Source organism: Tachypleus tridentatus, chromosome 9, assembly GCF_004210375.1.
Source record: "Tachypleus tridentatus isolate NWPU-2018 chromosome 9, ASM421037v1, whole genome shotgun sequence".
NCBI classification, from domain to species: domain Eukaryota; kingdom Metazoa; phylum Arthropoda; class Merostomata; order Xiphosura; family Limulidae; genus Tachypleus; species Tachypleus tridentatus.
The window spans coordinates 37,379,822-37,403,179 of NC_134833.1; the positions used below are offsets into that span (position 1 = coordinate 37,379,822).

Genomic DNA, 23,358 nt, shown 5'->3' on the forward strand with positions numbered 1-23,358 from the left:
ATATCTTTGACACTTTTTAATTTCGTTTTGTCTTTACGCGTGTTTGGATTGAACTTTAATGATTTTGATATTTTAAAACTGCGTATGTTGAAGTATATACATTTGTAATGTTGAATTGCCTTAGCGTCCGTGGTGTTTCCTCCTTGTAATAAATTTTTCGTGTCAGTCATGGGCTTATTTGTTTGCTATTTCAAAAATCACGAGTGTGATTCAGATTCCTAGATAAGTTTTTTTTTTTTTTTCGCTCACTTTCAAATTATGAAAGTTAGTAAATAGTATTTACGGAGTGTTGACAAGATCCTAGATTACTGTTACGTATTAATTCTCTAAACTTTCGCAAGAAAGTTCCCTGGTTGGACAGTGGTAAGTCTTCTGATTTATAGTGCTAAAATCTGGGTCTCGATTCTCCTGATTGGATGTGGCTTTGCTATAAGAAAATACACACACACATCTCAACGTTATAAAAATTAAAGAATATTTTGTGTGACGACGCGTGAGTTATATTATGGTCAGTAACTTCAATTAATTAAATACAGCCTGGTGGTAACACCTGTGCTAACGTGATAGGTTCTTGAAAATTATTGGGTGGTACAAAAACAGCTAAGAGTCAGTAGTTGATGAGCTTTTTTTTAAGGTATGATTTGTTGAATACCTGTTATTGTTTGCTTTTACAAGTGAAATACAAAACTTGGAAACAAACCTTCGCAAAATGTCAAGTTGAAAAACAAAAAAAACAAATGTAGTCGTCCATTCACTGTAATGATGTTCTGTTAATATTAGAACATGAATAAAATTACGTTTCTCGATAATTTTTAATTTTACTTTCATGTTGTGTATTAACTGTACTTTTTCTAAACGCGTTTTTGTTTCGTCGAGATGAGTTTCTGTTAAAATTATATATCCATTCTACCGTATTAATGTAACTTATGTTTATAAGTTCATTATTAAATTTCAAGCCCGAATATCTTGTCTTATGAATTATTTAATTAGATTACCAGCAAAACACACACTCACGTAGTAATTCCAAAATGTTACAAATGGGTAGTAACCTAGCTATACTGGTTGATGTGTAATAAAGGGTGTGTGAAGTTTTAAACTGATTTTATACCACTATATTTTTTTATCCGCGGTATAACGGCTCATGGAATGATGAAATGTTACTGAGTTTTTATCAAATAAAAATATTTAGCTCTTAACTCTCTCATTTTTTGACCGATTTTGAGATATTATCAATTTTTTAGACTCGGGAGGACAAACCCTTTCGATTGATGTAGCTGACCACGACTAGAGTACCTTAGATTAATATACTCTAATCCTGCTTCAATGAATTTCAGTTTGAGGGTAGGCTAGTAGAGATCCTGATGAGAAATAAAATCGGTCACGTGCGCGCTCAATGCTTGGTATTGCCGGCGTACAGAAATATAGCTAATGAAAAAAAAAAAAAAAAAAGTCGTAGATTATTTTACTGTAATCATGCCTAAAATAGTTTCAAGTGTCGCGGCTATTGAGGATTCCCTTATGTAAATCATTGTTGAAAGTAGAAAAGAAAAAGAGACAATGCAAAGACTTAAAGTTTTGGGGCTGAGAAGCTAACGGATATTGATTTCCAGGTGAGACTGTGTTTCAACAAGATATGTTTGTTTGTTTTTAATAATTATATAACGATTTTACTAAATTGTTTGAAGTTACTAGTAATGTGAGACATTTTGTTTATACGTATTTACTTTGAACAACTGAAAATGGTTATTGTTTTTATAATTGTATACTTTTTTAATATTTATCTCACTATTGAAAGAGAAATTTATTTATACACGTGTGTTTAATTTGATTAGTTACGTAAGTTCCTGTTCATTAAAGAACAGACCGCTATTGATGAAGCAAGTAGTGGTGAAATATTATTACTTTATATGGTAACAAAACGCACTTGAGTCTCAGGACTTTGTGTTCTTCCAAACTGTTTAAAAGTAGAAGAAAGAAAGAAAAAAGTTGTGATAAATGATAAGCATTTTAATCTGGAACACACAAATAATTCATAAAACATCGACAAGACATGCTATTTTGTGATGTTAAGAGTCCGTCTTGGCGCCAGGATGTAATTCAAAACCCTGACAGCAGGTTGATAGAATGACAGTTGGTTGCTTTGTATAGTACAACTTCAAAGATTAATTAAGCAACTTGACGTCTGTCCATTGATTGGCCATGCTATTTTTTCTACTTGTTAGTATGATATATGAAAAATGCATGAAATACTTTCTTTGTTTGGCTAATCGTAAGGGACAATTTCATAGGCTATAAATAAATTTAAAAACCAGAATATAAAATATATAGTTTATAAGCTAAACATACCCTCAAACTTGTGTTTGTGAGTATGTTTAGCTTAACGACTTTTTTTGCTGTAAATTTTGTCATGTTACAACTTATTTCACGTTGGTCTTTCGATCGGGCGACGCTGAGATTTCGTCTCTTAGCAACGGAAGTTCTTAACTTTGAAAAAAACAACAGCATAAATTTAATAGAGAGTAAAAATTAAAAAGAGAACACGTGCGACATGGAGACGCTTTGTTTTGTGACGTTTCTGGATGTATCAGGTTTTGGAAAAAAAGGTACTAATTCACGCTTGAGATAAAATGTCTGTATGGCAATCAGACTCATGACTACTGGCATACCAAGGTCCTATGATATAATTATCAGTTTCACACAAAACATAAAAGTGCTGTCAGAAAATAATAAACTAAAAAAAGAACATAATAAAATCTTAGAAACCAGTCAGAAAATTGTAATAAGAAAACTACAAACTTTGTATTTTTGCGGTTATCGAAGATCGAGGTTTTATTTCGGTTTATATTACCAGCAAGTTGTTTCAAAAATGTTAGTTTGAGTTTTGGTACTTTGTTTTGTGGATAGGATTGTTGTGTTGTAATTTAAGCGACATGCCTTTTTGCACATTTATTTGCGTGAATCTAAAGCAAATATTGTATTTCAGATTTGGATTTCGAATTTGAAGTGTATTCACTGGAAACAAAACGTTTTAGAAATGTTTGAATTTTTACATATTTTTCTCTAATTTAACAATGATTGAGAGAAGGTGGGTTTCTTTCTTGGCTCTCTGACAGCGACCATTGATTTTTGTAAAGCGTATTGCACCAAAATCAATATAAAATTACGCAGAACTCGGTCTGTAAAGACTTAATTTGCGAAGAAAGCGTATATGGTTGTTTGATTGTTACTCAGAGCTGAGGTAGATACAAACCACATGAAAGAAGTAACTTGCAGTGAAAACTGGCACAGCGAAACAATATCAGGCAAGAACCTACGTCATCAATAATGTTAAAATGCGGTAATACCTTAGCGAGACAGTTTTCTTAGAGATAATACGTACATACTTGTATAACAAACAATATGACGCTTTTGTAAGCTTATTTGTACTCGTCTTCTCTCTGAAGGGAACCACGTGACAATCGTGACATTTTCCTTAGTATACGCATAAAACAAATTATAAAACATCAATAAATTGATTTGCATTAAATTTGGTTTAAGGGATCGCCAGCTAAACTATGTTAATTACTACATCTTAGTTGGTGTAGGTCAAACGTCAACCTCACAAAATAGACAGAATCATTTCACTTTCCATCGTCTAGAAGATTTAAAAACTGGTTTTATCAGGAGTGGAAATTAGATCTATATTAAAATTGTATATTGTATGCGCTATCAAAAAAATATTTAAAACCCTTGTCCCCACCATCTAACTCTAAAAAGGGGAAAAAAAACTGAAATAATGTATACGCTTCAAAAAAATATCTTACATCCCAACTCATTGCTAAAGATTAATACACGAAGGGAACTGTTTAGTTCTGAGTCAAGGATTTATCATTTCTATACGTGGTGGTTAACAGCTGTTTAGTGGAGTCCACACGTTGTTTTCTATTTATGGTGTTTGTACATGTTATATGACGCATGCTCGTTTCCAGCTGGAACTAAACTCACAGTGAATGTTTGTGACGTCATTAACTCAAAATCGTATTCATTTTTATTGTTTAACGTTATTCCTGTACTTCGTTCGAGTAAAGGTTAAATGTGCAATTGTAATGATTTGACCTTTTGATTGTTATGACGTCGATATGTTTATGTTTTTGCTCTTTTTTGTTTTCTGCTTGTAATTCACGCGGAAAGACAGAATCCTAAATATCCACGGCACTTGAAATTCCTTTAGACAAGATTAGAATATATTAATCTATGAGACTTTTTTTACCATTTTAATATATATAGTTTTGTGTGTCAGCAATATCAAACTTGGGGCGCGTATATACCAGTTTTGATTTTTATTACTCATCAGGATCTATATCAGCCTACCCTCAGATTTAAATTATTTTGAATAGGATTAGAGTAAATTAATTTGAGCTCTCGTTTGTGGTGAAATACATCAGTCTAAAGAGATGACGGAACTATGAGCTTGAACTTGGATAAACTTAGATTCATTCTATGAGTCGCTCTACTGCAGCTAATAAAACATACACACAACAGGTGTTTGTAAATAATGCGGACATAACTAATTACAGATGAGTAAAAAAAACAATGAGAGTAGGGTATCCTAAATTTGACTTCAATTTTTATCAAACATGCTTACCCTTTAAGTCATTGAGAGCGTTATTATGTGGTGTTCAATCCCACTATTAATTGGTAAAAGAGTAGCCCAAGAGTTGGCAGTGGGTGGTGGTGGCTAGCTGCCTTTCCTCTAGTTTTACATTGCTAAATTAGGGACGGCTAGCGCAATCAGCCCTCGTGTAGTTTTGTACGAAATTCGAAAACAAACATTTCAGTTTATTCTACGTTTCTCCAACATCAGGAAAAGTGTTTGCATAATAGTGTGAACCTTACGAGGTCACGACCCAGTTACAGTCTTCTTGTATCTGTGACGGATTATCGAGTAATTTTTAATGTAAAGTTTTGTGTTGTAATTTGATGTACAAACTTAATACAGATGATTTTTGTTTTATTTACGTATGTATCAGCATTGTGAAATGCTGAACATTCTTTACACTTTAGAGTTTCTAACGCAGGTCTTAAAGATGCAGTTGAGACAGAACTGCTGAAAGAAAGAGTTGAATATTTCACCAAACGTGGATTCGTTGTTTTAAAACAAAGTATATTTCCATAAGTCTTGTGCAGTTAATATTAGTTTACATGTAGTAAGAGTGTGATTTAGTTTTATAGATATGTTAACATATCAGTATCAAGAGAGAGTTTAATTTGTGCTGTATAAACAGTTTACTGGCAGAAAACGGTAAGCATTTTATACTTTTCATGTTAATGGTACAAAGGTAAGTGTTTCGGACTTACAGCTCCTTCTAATGCCGATGGTGGTATGTATGATTACTTTGGCTACTGACTTTTGCTCTTTAGTGTGATTTCTTTGCAGAAGTTTATTACGCAGCCCACTGTGGTCAGTGTTTTCCAAAACTTATCACTCGTGTGCGGACAACGACCTCTTTGAACACCCCTCCACCACACACACACACAAAGCAAAGATATATGAGAGATGTGTATAAATGGTTGTATGAATTTCTTTGTTTACCCACATCTTGTGGAGAAACTGTATCTACTATGGCTAGCTGCTACGGCTTGATGGAACCACACCTGACTGGCATTCAGTCCACACAGAGATGGCGTTTTCTTGCGGATGTTATCAGCACGTGAGGCGAAAACTAAGGAAAGTAGTCGAAATTGTGTTTAACGTAACAATTCAGGTTTAACTTGCAACCAGTATAAATATTTTTTGCATCATTCTTTGCCCCATTTTATGGTGTATGATGAACAGTGCTTAATTTCCAGAAAAAAAAATACTTGTTCCATTTTGACATGTGGATGATACTGTGAGTTTTGAAGATAATTTAAACGTTGCGTAGGCTACTATTTGGAGGAAGTAACGTAGTTGAGTACGTCATTCAAATATTTTCAATGCAAACGAGGCAGTTTTTTCGCCTTTAAATGCAAAAAAAAAAGTCCAAAAACGTTTCCGCATCTAAGATCCAGAGAGCTTAACAGAGTTGAGCACTGATCACTCGCAGGTTAATGATAAACTGCCCTGGCTTTTGCAGACATTTAAGTGAACCTGTGCATCATCCGGTCTAATGACTCATTTCTGTTCGTAGTATGCCAAACACTACATGCATAGCTTTCGATAGTTGAATTTCTGTTCGGTTAAGTATGTGGAAGAAGCTTGTCAACACGGCCCGTATATTACTCTTGTAGACTTAAACCCTTGAGATTTTTTTGCGGTTCAGAGGTGAGTGTTCGTACTTTAGTTACAATGGACCGCAGTGTTACTGGGTTATGTCAGGTGACAAGCTGTTAAATTTGTTTCACCACCTCCCGTTAGTTAGTTAGTAAAGAACCCCCTTTTCTTTTATGTAGATAGAATCACCCTTGGCGTGGCCTGGTGAATAGGGCTCTCGACCAGTAATATCAGTCGCGGGTTCGAATCACGTCACCGAACACGTACAACGTGATTCATTGTATTAGAAAAGTCTTTTTATTGTATTGTTCCTGAACATCTTGTTTAGGGCTCGGCATGGCTAGAAGGTTAGAGCGCTCGACTCGTAATCAGAGGGTCGCGAGTTCGAATCCGTGGAAGGTGTGATGATCAATCCCACTATTAATTAGTAAAAGAGTAATCCAAGAGTTGGCGGTGAGTGTGTCATTGTTAACTTAAGGGCTGCCAGTGCAGATAGCCTTTGAGCAGCTCTACGTGAAATTCAAAACCAGATAACCTTATGCTTCACAGTTTCGGTTCCACATGAAATTGTAACACCATCCTCACTTATGCAGTGTTCAACATTTAAACAGTGAAACGAAACACCAGTGTAGTGGGGGAGATAGAAGAACTAAACCTGACCCCCTCCCCAAGATTCCGATAAAGAAAAAGAAGAGATTCAGTTCAACACTACAGATATCCGTCTCTTCAAAACGCTAAAATTTCATGCATTGTATGTGTTTATTGTTGCGTAAAAAGAGACTTTTGCGTCGGAAAGTGTTGTAGTGTTGTAACTCCTCTTGAAGGTGCTTTCTACACCTGAAATCACCACACTTTAATTTAGTTGCAACAAGAGGTTGTGGGGTATAGTCTGTAGTTGCAGGTGTTACACATTGTAATTTATCCCAGACAAGTCACCGATTTATTATGTTACGATTTCAAATAGTCGGGAATTTTAATTTAGAAGTTAATTGAATTTCGATATCTAATAAGATTGATACACATAATTTTCTTTCTTAACACAAATATATTTTAATATACAAACAACAATACAATTTATAATAACAATTTTTACAAATAATGGTTTATATACAAGAGTTTTATAAACTTGCAAATAATACCAAATCTTTTGTCTTGTCTGGAAGTGAATATTTTATCGACGGTTTCTGAAGAACGAATTAATTCTGTGTTGATACACAGGTGTTCTTCACTTGATTGGAAACTAACCATATTCTTCTTGGCTGACCGTACGTGGTTTACAAGCTGACTTTTCACCGAGGAAGATATGTAATGATCTCGTAGAAATATTAACGTTTGAAGTTAATTCTCTTAAGTTGAACGGTTTGTAATGTTCGAAATATATAAAAGTTCTTGGTCAAATATCTGTAGTTTCCCGATTAATAAGCGTTTATCATAATTATAGCTTACGAGGTATATAGTATAAACTGTAGCAAACCAATAATATTTTTATGCTATCTCTTGGCGCGTCGATTTATAAATTTTAAGCGAGGTTCTCGAAAGTTCAGTTGGCAACAGTGTAAAACGTAGTACATTGTTAATTCTCACACTCGAAAATCTACAAATTTAGGTAATAAGCCAGAATTTTGCAACACATTTAACAGTGCAAGTTGCATGCATTTCTAAATATACATAAGTATATCCGTTACACGGGCTACTAGAAAGACCCAAGGATAAAGTGATCGAATGCGCATATTACCATCGATTACAGGTCGTGATTAACTCTGTGAAACAAATACTCTATTATGTAAATTGTATACGTTTTAATTAAATAGTATTATTGAAGACTGCTAGTGAAAGAAGAAGGATATTGGTAAGTCGATAAGGTTTTGATCAGATAAAAGTGAATCATGATTGTTTCGTATAACAATATTTTCGTGTTGTTTTTTTTTAGAATAAAGAGTATTAACATTAGTTCGCGGGTTAATTTTGGTTTTCTTGGGGTTGGATTCTGTATGTTTTAATATTTAAGTTTTTTTTTAATATTAGAGGTGGATTTTAATTGGATTTTAGTATTTAGATATTACAAAGTAATAAAAGATTTATCAGGATTAATTAATAAACATCAATATAACTTGGTTTTAAAAATATCTTTTAGTGTAATTGTGTGATATTTTAGGTACTTAACATTAAAAAGTTCTTCGTCATAAAATTGTATTATGACTTCCCATGTTACTTTAATTATTAAAAAATAAATTTTAATTGAAATAGAGCCTGTTGCCTTTTATCAGTATAGAATGTTCCTGTAACCTACCGTTTTAGATAGTTCCGTGTTTTGAAATCTCTTTAGATACTAGTGTATGATTAACATTATTTTTAATGTTTATTAGTAACTTGGTAGTTTTGGGTCTTTACTTTCAAAGTATTTTTACCTCTTATATTAGAACATAACAAATTACCTATGCGTATCCAACTGTACAGATTACAGAAAGTATATAATTTGTTAATTTATGTTTACTATATTTGATTTTTCATATTAATTATGTTGCAGTAAAATGATAATTTGTGTTGCACACTATTTTGCCAAGTTATGTTTTTTCATCACTTATAATAAATGGGAATTTAAAGGTAATTTTAAAATAATTTTAAACAATATTGGATAGTTTTATATTCTTATTCTTCCAAAACTAAGTCTGTGAATGCACCAATAACAAATAAAAATGTTTATTTAAAACCTTCTTTCATTTAGAAGTTTTGAGTTCTCAAACCACTGACAGTCAAATACTTTTCAGTGGAAATGAAAGTGGTTTTTATTTTCCTGTATTTAAAATGTACTTACTCAAGTTCCTGCTAACCATAGTAAATAGTTTAAGTCATTTTAAAGTGTTTTTCGTGGAATTTCAACTTAAAATAGAAAAGGGTTATTTTCCCATATTTGGTAAATTGAGAATTTGCACGTGACATATAAAACGGTTCTCTAAATGGGTTTATTCAAAAGCCATATAGTAGAATTCAAAGTTACGATGATCAGGCCCACGCAAACTGAAAACAATGTTTAAAACTAATAAAGCACTAGAGAAGTGCACAGCAGTAATAGATTTGTGGCCGGTTGTTGCGGTTGTGTGGTCTTTATTTGTCATACAGAATTGTATATTTCTTTTGTTCACGATGAATTTTTCTTTTATACATGTACAATTTCTGCTTCTAGTTCAGTTGCTGGGTGGATGCTGTGATATTTGTGTTCAGTTTGGAAAATGAAGCTTCCTTCAATGCAGTCTTTAATTATTACACAAAGATGTCTCATTTCCGGAACTCTCAGGACATTCCATTAATATTAGTTGGAGTTCAAGGTAAGGCCTGTTTTTTCAGCTTTTATTTGTTTTTTTAATGAACTTTTAATACACACAATTTTAATATGTATTTGCTCTCTTGAAGGACTCCCCCAACTGGTACAGGTGTTATTTCCGCGTACTCACAACGCTAGAAACCGGGTTTCGATACCCGTGGTGAACAGAGAACACACAGTTCATTGTGTAGCTCTGTGCTTAATTCTAAAAGCAAATACAAACAAGCATATGGGGGAAGAATCAGGCTTGCGGTTTTCACCCTCTCCTTTTTTATGTAGTGAAAGTTAATAACTGTAGTTCTTCAAATTTCCACAGGTGGCGACATAAAATTATCACTTTTCGTGAAGTAACCTTTTAAACTTAGATCCAATACTAGTAGTGGTTTATTAATTGATTCATCATGAACGCTTAACTCTTCGTTTGTTGCTTGTGTAAATCTGTCTACCACTATTCAAAATACTTGCGCCATATGATGTCAACCGCAGTTGGAGGGTTACTATGGGTATTAGCTGCCTACTTTTTACGAAGGTGATTCATAAAGCTATACAGCATGTTTTGTGCTTTGCATAAAACAGGAGTTGATATATAGATATTAAATGCCACTGCATTTTTCATATTTTCTAATACGTAGTAGAAACGAAAACTTTTCAAAATAACGGACCACACATCTGTAAGTTTAATAGTAGTGTACATACACTGAAGACGTATAGACATTGCTATTCATCAAATCCTGTCATAAGATACTAGGATAAAATTGGTTCACAGAGGAGCAATGTAGCGAGGCTCCTTCATAGTCCGCAAGTACTAGTATTGCTACCCCAAGGACGATGTTCCATGGTATCTGCGCACGAGTGTAACGTTTGGCCCCACCAGTTTGTTAGCGGCGATATGACACACTTTCAAGCATAGCGGCCCAGGAATCCCCAGAGATACTATTTTCACGGAATTCAGTGACAGATTCATTGTGTATAAAATTCCTGTAAACCTTTTCCTAGGTCTTAATCGTGCCTGGTGATCTTTCTGGCACGTTGTAGCAACTTTGTTAGAGAGACTACGACATACAATTAAGGGCACCATTAGGTTTACCTCAAATCCTCCTGTCAAATTTGGTTCTGCTTGCTCCAGAACTATGGGTGGAGTTCTCTGACGAACAATTTTGCGAATGCACAATGCGAATCAATATAGAATGAATAAGTTCTTCCAGAAATTAGTCATAATTATATAATTTATGATCGAGTTACCACGGCTTGAGATCAAGTAGTAAAAACGGTTCTTATTTTACACGGACGACATGCTACAGATGAAATTCTTTCACAACATAAAGGAAATACTTTATAAAAAAAAAAAAAAAGAAAAGTAAACTGTTAAAACGTATCATGCTCATTTTGTACTCAGAAGTATTTGATGGAAACATGTTAATTATTATTAATTATTTAACTTTCCGCTTCCAGCAATGATTTCTTAACGTGCGAGCTTTTGGTATTTTTATATAGTTAAAGGAGGGCCAATTAATACGCGTGCGTACTCACACATACAGGTACGTAGGTATACTTACAATCACATACTATTAAAGTGTTAATGTAAACACAGGAGACCTTTTTCTTATTTGACAATATAACATTTTAGAGCACAGATAAAATGATCAACAGCATTGTGTGTTTCAATTATTGTGTTGTTTTTTTTTTGTGTAACATAAAACGGTTAAATGAGTAATATGTAAGATAGTTATACAAGAAAAACCATATAAATACTTTGAGAATTTTCGAGAATTTGACGTCTTGTTTTGTCCTAAGGATAAGGGAAGCATATTAAAAACAAGTGATGTATAACCATTCAAAACTACCTAATCTGTTGTCTCGCTCTTCCTCCCTCAAGCTATAAAAAAATTTAGAATTCACACTTCGCGCTGTAGGCCATGTTTTATGCATAAAAATTAGTTTCGGTTTCATACTACAGATAACCGAGTAAGTTTTCTAAGGTGTAAAGTTTATTTAGTGTAACGTCACAAGTTTTGCGTTGTGCTACATATCATTATGGTGTATGTGCCTTGTATATGTATGTTGTGTGTTGTACTATTCTCTTTATGCATTGTAGTGCATTTTATATAACACAATAATTTATTTGCATCTTACTTTTTAACATTTTCAGTGATGTATTACAATAGTAACTTAGCAGAATGACTTGTGAAGACAATATTTGGTCTCGGCAACCTCACTGACAACGATTCTATCTGAAAATTTTCCTTTTTAACATTAATATTTTAAGTTTTCAACTAATGAATACAACGTGTGTGTGATGTATTTCCCTCATTTGACCTGTGTGTTTACGGTTTTTTTATTACTTAAATAAAATTTAAATATTTATTTCACTACTGTATGTCCTCCAGTTGCTCAACAGTAAGCTTGCACACTTATAACGCTTGTAATCGTGTTTCAGTATCTGAGAATGGAACAAACAAACATTATTATCGCTAATATTATCCATAGAAAAATTTTTATACATAGAATTTACTAAACCAGCCCTTCAAATAGTCAAAACATTGCCCAGTTACAAACGCAAAAACAACTTCGATGAACCTTAGGGTCTATGCTTCGAGTCCCTTTGCCAAAAATTGTGCTTTAGAGCATTAAGTGTTGGCGGTAGGTGCTGTTGACCAACTGCCCTCCATATCCTGCATCCCTTCAAAAATTTTACTGGAATCAGGGAATGTTTATTCGATTAGTAAGCTAATGTACTCAAATTGTGTGAATGAAGAAAATGGCATATTAAAAAATCGCACATTTTTCATTAGACAGTATTTAACTTTTGAAGTTTTGCAAGCTTTATTTTGAAACATCTATTTGAACTGAAATTTTTTATTCACTCTCGATGACATACATTGGGAAATAAGGCATTGATCAAAAGTTTGTTTTTTTTGTTTTTAAGTGTCCGTACCAATAGTCTGTATGTTTCCTCATGCCTTGACTATTGTGTACTAAACTCTTGAGGTGATAACAAGCAAACCCTGGATCCATGGCTTATAATTTAATGGCTTATACATGTGGAGCCTGGTATGTAACATTCTCGGACTGTTAATTTTTGTTGTTCATGGTTCGTAACCCGTTACCTCAAAAACGTGTTCTGCACTTTGGTGAAGTATGCGTTGGTTGCTGTCCACTTACCCTCCTTTTAGTTCTTCAGTTAAAAAACGAAAAATCGTGTGATCGTATAGCACTTTGTATAACTGTTCGCGAAGATTATATAACAAGCAATTTTAGTGTATTCTACCTGGCAGTAACTTACCAGTAAAGTCTCAAGTTAACATTATCCTACTTTATTTTGTAAGTTATGATAAAATTTAGATCTTATATATAATCGTTTTCTAATTTTTAAAACAAATTTATGTGAAATGACATTCCTACTTTTTGTTGTTGTTGCTTGGAAAATGTTTATATTCTAGTCCAATCATGATATTTACTTTTATTAAACATTTAAAATACTGAAATACCGTATTGTTGAACGATTTTTCCTGCTAGGTGTAAGCAAGCATGGAATAATGAAGATCGCATTTTCTACATCAGAACAAAAATCAATCACGTGTTTTAAACCATCACTAGCAAGTACACTTGGTTGAGTTGAAAAATACCAAATTATCGGACTGGAAGTAATCGAATTTATTTGTTAAGCGGTTATGTATATACATACAGACGGCAAGTGTGTGCGTTCTGCATTCTCTCGTGTCGTAATAAGGATCAAGTGAAGAAGAAGGCAATGAAAAATAATTTATTTGATGTTTCAGAGTTGTTGTGCGGATTAAGTGATTTAAAATTAAATTTTATGTGCATTTAATATACAATGATTTGCTGTGCAGTAAATTGTTATTCCGCCCCTGGAAAATGAAAAGCACGATTCTATCTTTATATAAAAAAAAAATAATAAATTTAAAAAAAAAATAATAAATTTATTAAGCAATAAAGATAGAATCGTGTTTTTCGTGAAATATTACAATAGTATATATAATAATAATAATATAATAATAATAAATTTATTGCTTAATAAATTTATTATTATTATATTATTATTATTTAATATACAATGATTTGCTGTGCAGTAAATTGTTATTCCGCCCCTGGAAAATGAAAAGCACGATTCTATCTTTATTCATTCGTCTCACCCCCCAGTGGCACAGTGGTATGTCTGCGGTTTTAATACCAGAGGTGGGCAGAGCAAAGACAGCCCTTTGTGTAGCTTTATGCATAATAAAAGAAACAGTCCATTCATTATACGTATATTAATTTTTTTATTCAATTCACAATTTCACACAAATCTTCCCCCACCCACCGGAAAACGTTGCCTTTTCCTAGAGAAAAAAAAAATTCTTCGGACACCCATGCGCATACTATCCTGAATATTGCTTGATTTGAGAGATGTTACAGCAGTGGGTTTTATGAATAGAATTATTAGTGCTGTTTGAACGAGACAAACTTTTCTGGCGAAATAAAACATAGATTAGGTGGCGTACCTACTTCTATAAGAGTTTCAAGAGCTAGGCCGAACTACAAACAGAAATGAAAGATAACAATGAAAAAGAAAGAAGTCTTATTTAATATTTAAAAAAAAAATGAGTATCGTATATGTATGCACATCATATGTGTGTGTCATTCTATGTTCGCCCCCCTCCCCAGTCGCACAGCGCTATGTCTGCGGATTTACAACGCTATAAAGTGGGTTTCAATACCCGTGGTTAGCAGAGCACAGATAGCCCATTGTGTAGCTTTGTGCTTAATTCTAAACAAACAACCGAACAGCGAGCGCCTATATTCCATGTAAATACTGATTAGTTTGTATAATATCGCAGAAGATTGACTGCATCTCTTGGTCGTTCATACAGAGGGTTAATCGCATCATTTGACAAACAACTTGCACTTGCCAATTCACTGGTGTTTCACCGTTTTTGCGAGATACTATGTCAGGGTAAACTTCTTTGGCACTCGTATATTTGTTGGTAACTAATTCCCAATCACTGAATCTTTGTGGAACCGGTAAAATGTTTAAATCACCAACTTAGTCCAGTTTACACCGAAATCGTTATCGTTCAGACAATTTCATAATATGAATAGAATGTCAGTCATGTAGTATGTTATCTGTCGTCCTAAGCCCGGGATGGCCAGGTGGTTAGGGTACTCGGCTCACAATCTGAAGGTCGCTGGTTCAAATCCCTGCCACTCCAAACATGTTCGTGTTTTCAGCTGTGGGGACGTCATAATGTTTCGGTCAGTCCCACTGTTTGTTGGTAATAGAGTAGCTCAAGTGTTGGCGATGGGTGGTGATGACTAGTTGGCTTCTATATAGTCATACACTGTTAAATTAAGGACGACTAGCACAGAGAGCCCTCGTGTAGCTTTGCGCGAAATTTAGAAACAAAAACAATCGAAATTTCTTTTATTCACGATGGGTTGTGATATGTGATTGTTTCAGACTTGTGTCAATCTGTCTGTGTGTGTGTGTGTGTGTGACTTTTGGGACTTGTCACAATGAAATTTGCAGCTTTAGTTTTCAGGTGTGGTATATATTTGAGAAATAATCTGATAAAATTAATATAATTAAAAATAATTTTTGAAGCAGAAACTTTGTTGAAAAGTTATTTTTACCTTATATTTGTGTTCATAAGCTTGGAGATTTTTAATTTTCTGGAAACGGATAAATATTACTTTGAATATTGAACGTCTTTATCATTAGAGTGTCATATGATAAAAGAACGAACTGGGTGTTAAAAATATTTATTATTATAAGCAAGTTAGATCTCGGATGAACATGTTCTACATTGCTGAAGTTAAGGTTTTTCATACGATTTTTTTCACCACAGGCCTGCTATATACTAAGTAATAACATAATATAAATCTTGCACGTGCGCACAAGTGACATGAAGACAACATATTGACACCTTATTATTTGTGCTTGCTTATTTATGTTAAAACTATATCTTTTACCTTCAGTTTAGTTTGTTTTTTAAATGAGAATTGAGAAATATATACACTGCTGACCAAAATCTTAAGGCCAATAAACATAAAGAAAAAATATGCATTTTGCGTTGTTAGACTCAAACACTTATTTGAGTAGAGCTTTGAAAGATGAAAATAAGAAAAGATAAAATAAAAATAAACGTTTTAGCATTTAATAGGGAAAATATGAACACTATGAAAATAGCCTAAATACTAGCTGGTCAAAAGTTTAAGACCATGCCAAAAAGAAGTCCTGAACAGAGTAGGAAATGCCCAACAAGAGGTCTCAATAGTGAGCTGCACGGCCGTCATTGCGAATAACGTCAAACATTCACTTTGGCATGGTCGATATAAGCGTCTGCAGAAGGCTGGCTGGAATGTTATTCCAAATTGTGAAGATAGCTTCACGAAGATCGTGCACTGTTTGGAATTGGCGTCAATTTCTATAGACTTTCCTTGTCATTCACCTCCAAACGTTTTCATTAGGGTTCAGTTTAGGCGAACACTCTGGATGGTTCAAAAGAATCACGTTATTCGCCATGAAAACATCCTTTGTCCTGCGGGCATTGTGGATTGCAGCGTTGTTCTGCTGAAAGATTCAGTCATTTCCACACAAGCGAGGGCCTTCAGTCAATAAGGATGCTCTCCCCAACATGCCAATGTAGCCAGCTGCTGTTTGACGCCCCTGTATAACCTGAAGCTCCATTGTTCCATGTAAGGAGAAAGCACCCCAAATCTTGATGGAACCTCCTCCACTGTGTCGTGGAGAAAACGTCTCCGGTGGGATATCCTTATCGTGCCAGTAACGTTGGAAGCCATCTGGACCAGCAAGGTTAAATGTTTTCTCATTAGAGAACAAGACCTTCGTCCACTTTTCTGCGTCTCATGTTTGGTGCTTCTCAGCAAAGTTTAATCGAGCTGTTTCGTGATGTGGAAGGAGGCATGGCCTTTGAACACGTTTACGGTTTTTAAAACCTTTCTCTCGTATATGCCGTCTTATTGTTCTTAAGCTGCATTCTGCGTCCATAAGGGCCTTAATCTGGTTCGACGATCAGCTGATGTCTTGCCGGACAACCCGTGAATACTCCTGCTCAACGCCAGCGAAATTTTCTTGGGCCGACCACTTGAAATTCTCGTTCCGTATCCCTCAGGGTCTTTTAAGAAATTTGCAACAGCACTTTTACTACGCCCAATCTCACCAGCGATAGCACATTGAGAGACTCTACTCAAATAAGTGGTTGAGTCTGACAACGCAAAATGCATATTTTGTCATGTTCATTGGCCTTAAGATTTTGGCCAGCAGTATATTTCAGTGTCTCTTCTTGTATAGATTTCACCGCACACCGTACGTTGCAATTGATAAACCACGTTCAACTCGAGACGTCGTTCGTTAGCACTATTTTTTCTGGCAATACATTTGTTCTTAATATAACATACATGTTTTAAGAAAGAGTGAAATAATTATTCGTTCAAATACTTCACTGTTGTTCGACCGATTAAAGTATTGATTACAGTATGTAACACAAATTTTGTTCCGTGATAGTATGTGTTATTCCACGTTAATGTACCTCTTCAGATAAGATTCAGGTGTTATGCGTCATAATGCTAAAAAAATAAGTTTGTCAGAAGGTTTTTTTTAGTTTATCGATCTATCAAGTTTTTGCTCTTTGATAGTTGAAGTTACTTAAAAACAGTGAGCTTGTGTGTATTTACAGAATATTGCAGTGTGAATCTAAGAGAGGAAACAAAAGAAATTCGGTACGTGCGAGTAGCCTTTTTAAATGTTAAATACCACGGCTCTAAACATATTTCATAATTTGTAATAATATTTTAGTTGGTTAAGGTAAGGACCATGTAATTTACAAAACGTTCTAAGATGTCCCAGGCAGCTACATACTTTGAAAAAGAATATAGTAGTGTAGGTACTAGCATTCGTTTATATATGTACATAAGCATCGCTTGAAAACCTGTGTTCTGTGTCAGGGCGACGTGGCAAATCAATACTAACTAGCTCCGTATAATATCACACAAAAAACACTGTTTTCCCGTTTCATTATCAGCTGATATACTGATATTAGTGTATCAGTTAAGTGTGTGAATTTAACATACAACATTTTCAGAAAAGGTAAAGTAGCTGTGTGCGCGCGCGCATATATACACACACACATACAAGCAAAATCAAATATTTTAGATCGCTGTTTGGTTAGCCAGCTGTTGTATTCTGTTCATGTGCAGCATGGGGTTCTTACCAGTGGCTAGTTACAACGCTAGCATTTGGTATCAGAGAGAAGAATGGCGCCATATATCTGGAGGGGGTAGGAAGAGGGGATAAATTTGGCGTCATAAAGCTGCTCTGTTAGTAAGCCCAGCACACCTTTTGTTGAAGTCAGGTGCTGTTCTCTGGTTGGATATAACGTGTGTCTGTAGTACAGATATTGATAATCCTAAACATAAATTATAATCGTGAACCTGAACTGAAAATGGTGAGTGATTTTAGTGAAAAAAAAAATTACAAAAATGTGTCATTAATTTACAAACAAGAATGTTAGTTTACAAATTGAAGTGTAATCTCCATATGTGGTGTGTTATACTATTTTTTTGTATGTAAGCGGTGTTTAAGTTAGAACATGTAGTACATTTTGAGTATCTTATTCAAAGTTTCACATTAACAGGTGAACATATAAGATAAGCTAAGCTGTTTTCTCAAACACTGTTTAAAGATTTGTTTTAACAATTTACATATCCTAATGCTTTCTGCAGGAGAAAAAAAATCTTTAAGGGTCTCCTGAATTGTGCTTCAAGTTACATTTTTTTTCTGTTTAGCAGGATTAAACTTAAGTTGTTTCTGAAAGTTTTGTTAATCTTGTAAAAGGTAGGTTTCTCTGCCAGCTCCTTCAAAGTACTAGTTTAGTTACCCTTTATGTAAAGCTACTGTTAGTCATGTTTCAAAGTACTAGTTTAGTTACCCTTTATGTAAAGCTACTGTTAGTCATGTACTACAGTTCTACATCTTAATATATAATCTAAAATTAAATTTAATGTGTTATTCTATAAAGTCTTTCATTATAAAAACAAAACATTCTTACACTTATTCCTTGTATATATTCAAGGCATTGATAATTCTGTAAATAGAATAACTCATTTTCTGAAATAGAGCAGGTTACTAGTGCTTACTTACCAAATGTACTTGAAACAGTTTGAAACAGGAATTGCAGTTTTACATTATGAAGCTAAAAGGAGTCGAACTGTAAATGTTTTTTTACATGAATAATAAAAATGTTTTTCTATTTTTATATTAATAGGATTTATTTTGTCAAAAGATAAAATTTATCTTTAATTTCATTATATCAAACTTAAGATAACATTGTTTTTTTATCTTAGTTTATTTTTGCCTTTAACAAGAGTTAGGGATACAAAAAAATCAATTAGTTTCAAAAAATAAATTAATCCAGTTATACTTGTTTTTCTCTTAGAAATTTTCTTTTACCAATATCAAACAAACTGAGTTCAAGACATTGTTTTATTATTTATTACATGCTTTTTTTATACTAGTCTAGAGTTTTTCTAATTTTGTTATTTGTCTTTGATAGAGTGAAATGCTTAATGTTATCTCCTGGCCATCTTATTAAAAGCTCTCTCAATTTCCAGTAAAGACAAAGTAATAGAAACAATGTTTTCTGGGTTTTCTGTTATTTGTTTTATTAACAGAGGAATTTTAATTATTTTAAAAAAAATTGAACTGCTTTCTAAGGTAACTTGTATGACTTCAGTTTGTATATAAGAAAACTTGTTCACAAAGCTATATGTGCTCATCTGTTCATTGTTCTTGTGTAGGGTTTCATAAGTTATTATGTGCTGTGGATTTTGTACTGAACTGAGATAGGTTGGATCTTTGTTCCTCTTTGTCCCCAGAGGCACTTAAGCCTGGATTTCTCTCTTTACTGGCAGCTCATGTTGCATAAACACTTAAACTGAATGAATATCGGCATTATGATCACTTATTGCATGCTTCACTGCTTAATAGACAAAGCCCAAGGGAAAACATCCCTTGCGAGTGAGTTTAGTCACTGCAGTAGGTCTGTAGGTAACAGCATGTATTCTTTTGAGTAATCAGATGTAAGTGATTTTATTCAGAGCTGGAGATTTTTGTCTTCATGTTAAAAAGAATAATACTAAAAATTCATTGATAAATAGAATTTGTTTTATCTCTTTTTGTTTTATTTTTAGATGCTATTAGTGAAAGTAATCCTCGAATCATTGATGATTCACGGGCAAGGAAATTAGCAAATGATCTGAAACGTTGCTCATATTATGAAACTTGTGCTACTTATGGTTTGAATGTAGAAAGGGTATTTCAAGATGGTAAGTAAAATGGTTTTATTAATTTATTAAATCTTCACATTTGCACCATGTACTTTTCTGTGTGTTTTGAACAACATATTCAGTTTATTTTTTAATTTTCATTATGTTTTTGTTTTTCCTTTCCAAGAGCAAAAACAGTGTTCAAATTCTGATGTTTAACTTGTAGACAACTTGTAGGATTTTCTTTTAACATTTTGTTTATAATTCCAAACAGTCTAGTCTACAATAAATAAAATTAGATCTATGTACATTATATTGTCAATATTTTATATACTTGTGGACTTGCATTTTAGTAGTAAACTTGCACATTTTATTTATATTTGGATACTAGTGTGATTTACAGTTCATTTAAATTTTTCAGGTAAAAAAATGTAGTACCTTGTTTAGATATTTCACCTTGTTTTTGTTGCTATAGCTTAAAATTTTAAAAGTGGCAAGTAAACTTTTGTTATATTCTGGTGAAAACATAACTATTAAAAATATCTACTTTAATGAGTTACAATATAGTAACATTTATAGTACTATATATCAGGGCTGAGTGTGGCCTAATGATTAGTGTTGAAGTGTGAATCTGAATTTATGTGGTACATGCACTGTTGCTTCAAAAATGTTATAAGAACAATGATTAGATATCACTATTTAGTAAGAGCAGTGGTTCCTAACCTTTTTTATGCCCTGCACCCCTAAAAAATTTTAACATGTTCTCGCACCTCTCACAGTAATTATTTATTTAAGAGTGAAAGTGAAGGTGGCCAAAACAAATTTTTAAAATTAGTTTTTAATGATATATAAACAAAAACAAACCATTTGGAAAAGAAGAAATATTACCCTTAATATAAACAAAAAAAAAAAACTGAAATCTTATCTCGCACTCCTGGTTGGGAATCACTGAGTTAGAGTATTCCAAGAGTTGGAAGTGGGTGCTGTTGCCTTCTCTCTAGTTTATCAGTAAATTTGGAATGGCTAGTTCAGATAGTCCTTGTGTGATTTTGTGAAACCCACTTGAAATGAAAATGTATTTCAGAATGGCTGGCATGGGTATTAACACTTTTATTAATAAGGTGGAAAACAATGTTTCAACCTTCCTAGGTCATCTTAGGTTAACAAAGAAAGAGTTTGCCTTATAAACATTGCTTAATTGTCAGTCTGATCTGTTAACCATGAGGTTTGTGTCGGCATCTTAGTTTATCTAATTTGTTGTTGTGGTGGATCTTCTTTTTCTTGTTGTTCTTGCTTGTTTGTTAACCTGAAGATGATCTAGGAAAGTGGAAAGTGCTTTATTAGGAAAAGTGTTAATACCCATACCAGCTGTTCTGAGATAAAAATTTGTGGGTGTAATTATGTTCTAATTATTGTTGGATTCCATCTTTCTCAAACACGTTAAATTTACTTTCACTAATGTTTAAGTTAATTTTTCTAGTATGTTATGCTGTTCAGCAAATTTGATGTAATACTTATAAATAAAATAATAGGAAAATAAAGATGGTATTATAATAAATTTCTTTCAGTAGATCATCTTAAAAATCTTTTGTCATTTAAGAACAAAAATATCATAAATTAGCATTTATGGTTTAATGATTTTTAAGACTTGTATTATTGTAAATGAACAGAAAACCTTTTTCAACTTTCAGTATTAAAACAAAAAAAAATGTTTATTAATTTAGATGTTCAGCTACCAAGTAATTTTAACAAATTATTTTTCATCACACAGCCTGTCAAAAAATTGTGCAGCAGAAAATGGCTACGCTAACTTCTACTTCTTCACACCCGGGCACACCTATTTGTCATCAAATCAGGTGTAACTACTACATCCCAACGCCTACTCCTTTGTCAAGTGGCAACACTAATAACGGGTATATTAGTCAATTAAATGCCAACAACGTAGTCTCAGGGGGTTGCAACCACATCATCAAGTCACAGTCACGTTGTCATCACACACACTCAGAACACCAAGATTAACATGGTGAGTTTTCAGACACAATTTGTAGACAGAAAAGTTTAAAATGTGTTTATATTTCTTCATCTTTTATATAATGTTTTAACATTCTTTTATACAATAGTAAGTCCCTGTTGAGATAGGAAGTTTACAGGTAGGTAAATGAACATATATCGCATTGTAGTACAATAAAGAATCCATCTTCCATGTGGATGTACTTGATATTGGTGGTATAATGTATTTTGCTTATTACTAAAGCAATGGTAACTTTTGATGTTGTGGCCCAAATAGAACTTCTAGCATTTTCAAGTTCTTTCACCATTACAGTTAATGCAAATTATGTAATTACCTAGTAATAATTATAGAAACAAAGGCAATATTTTTGTTACATAATATATACTGAAAAATATATGTTTATAAGAGAAGTACCAATGATTTGAAATATTCTTAAAAAATAAGAGAATGGTATATGATTTTTGAGTAAGTGAAGTATATTATGAAAAAAAAGCATTGATTGAAAGGATTGTATCCACATGGTACTATTCAGTAACTTTAAATAATGTATTTTGTGTAGGAACCAAACTCTCGAGACAAAGCTTCAGACACTAGTGCTTCTGATTCTTTATTAAAGGAATCAAAACTTGAGAAACCAGAACGACCCATTATTGTGGAACCATTAACCACTTCAACTCTTACACCAAAGGATTCAAAAGATCTTCCTACACCAAGTTCTACCCCAACTACATCACGGAAAACACGCAGGCGGTCTAATCTCTTTCCTGCAAGTTACAGTTGTGGTTGATTTTCTGGGTTTCTTGAAATGTAGAATCCATTAGCTTATACAGTCCTACACTCCAATTTGAATTTCATGAAGCTCATGAATAACAAGCAAGATAATAATAAATGATAAAGTTCTTGATTTAATCAACTCTTATACAGAGCAGCAAAGTTTCACTTATGAGGAAATATTTCAAATTTACAGCAATTAATAACAACTATAAACTGTATTCTCACATTTTTGTTTTTGTGCTTACAGTATTTGTGCTGTTTGGTCACGGTACTAATTCAATTTAATTTTCCTGGAATTCAAGGATTTTAAAACCTGAAAAATATTCAGTTAAATTTAGAATGGACATTTGGATTTAGTGCTGGTAACTAGCTTTTTTTTAAAAAAAAAGTGTATACTTGTTAAAGTTCTTGAAAATTGTTTGTGGTATTTAGATTTGAAATATTTTAAACATAGAAATATGTTTGTTTTATTTTGATAGTTTTTTAAACATATAGATTCTAATAACAAAACATCTTTTCACAGCCTTTGAAAAAAGGAGAAGAGGACAAAAAATTAAAGAATGGTGAAGTTGGTAGTGGAAGACATATTCCTTTAAGACAGGTAATAAAGGTGTTCATTTACTATGCATATTTTGCTGTGATTGGTTTTGTCTTCCTTTATAAAATTTCCAGTATGTACATAACCATGCATATGTATTTAGTGAGTGTGTAGGTATTTAAGAAAAGTTTTTAAAT

At 33.2% G+C, this 23,358-nt stretch overlaps 1 protein-coding gene across 1 annotated transcript in view; it reads left to right on the forward strand.

Moving 5' to 3' along the window:
- CenG1A (Centaurin gamma 1A) overlaps positions 1 to 23,358 on the forward strand; it is a 109,841-nt gene that overhangs the window by 56,513 nt on the left and 29,970 nt on the right. Inside the window, exons 5-9 of the mRNA XM_076458799.1 lie at positions 9,417 to 9,558; positions 19,764 to 19,898; positions 21,610 to 21,854; positions 22,409 to 22,615; positions 23,147 to 23,224. Coding sequence (XP_076314914.1) covers positions 9,417 to 9,558; positions 19,764 to 19,898; positions 21,610 to 21,854; positions 22,409 to 22,615; positions 23,147 to 23,224 — 807 coding nt within the window. The remainder of the gene's footprint in view (positions 1 to 9,416; positions 9,559 to 19,763; positions 19,899 to 21,609; positions 21,855 to 22,408; positions 22,616 to 23,146; positions 23,225 to 23,358) is intronic.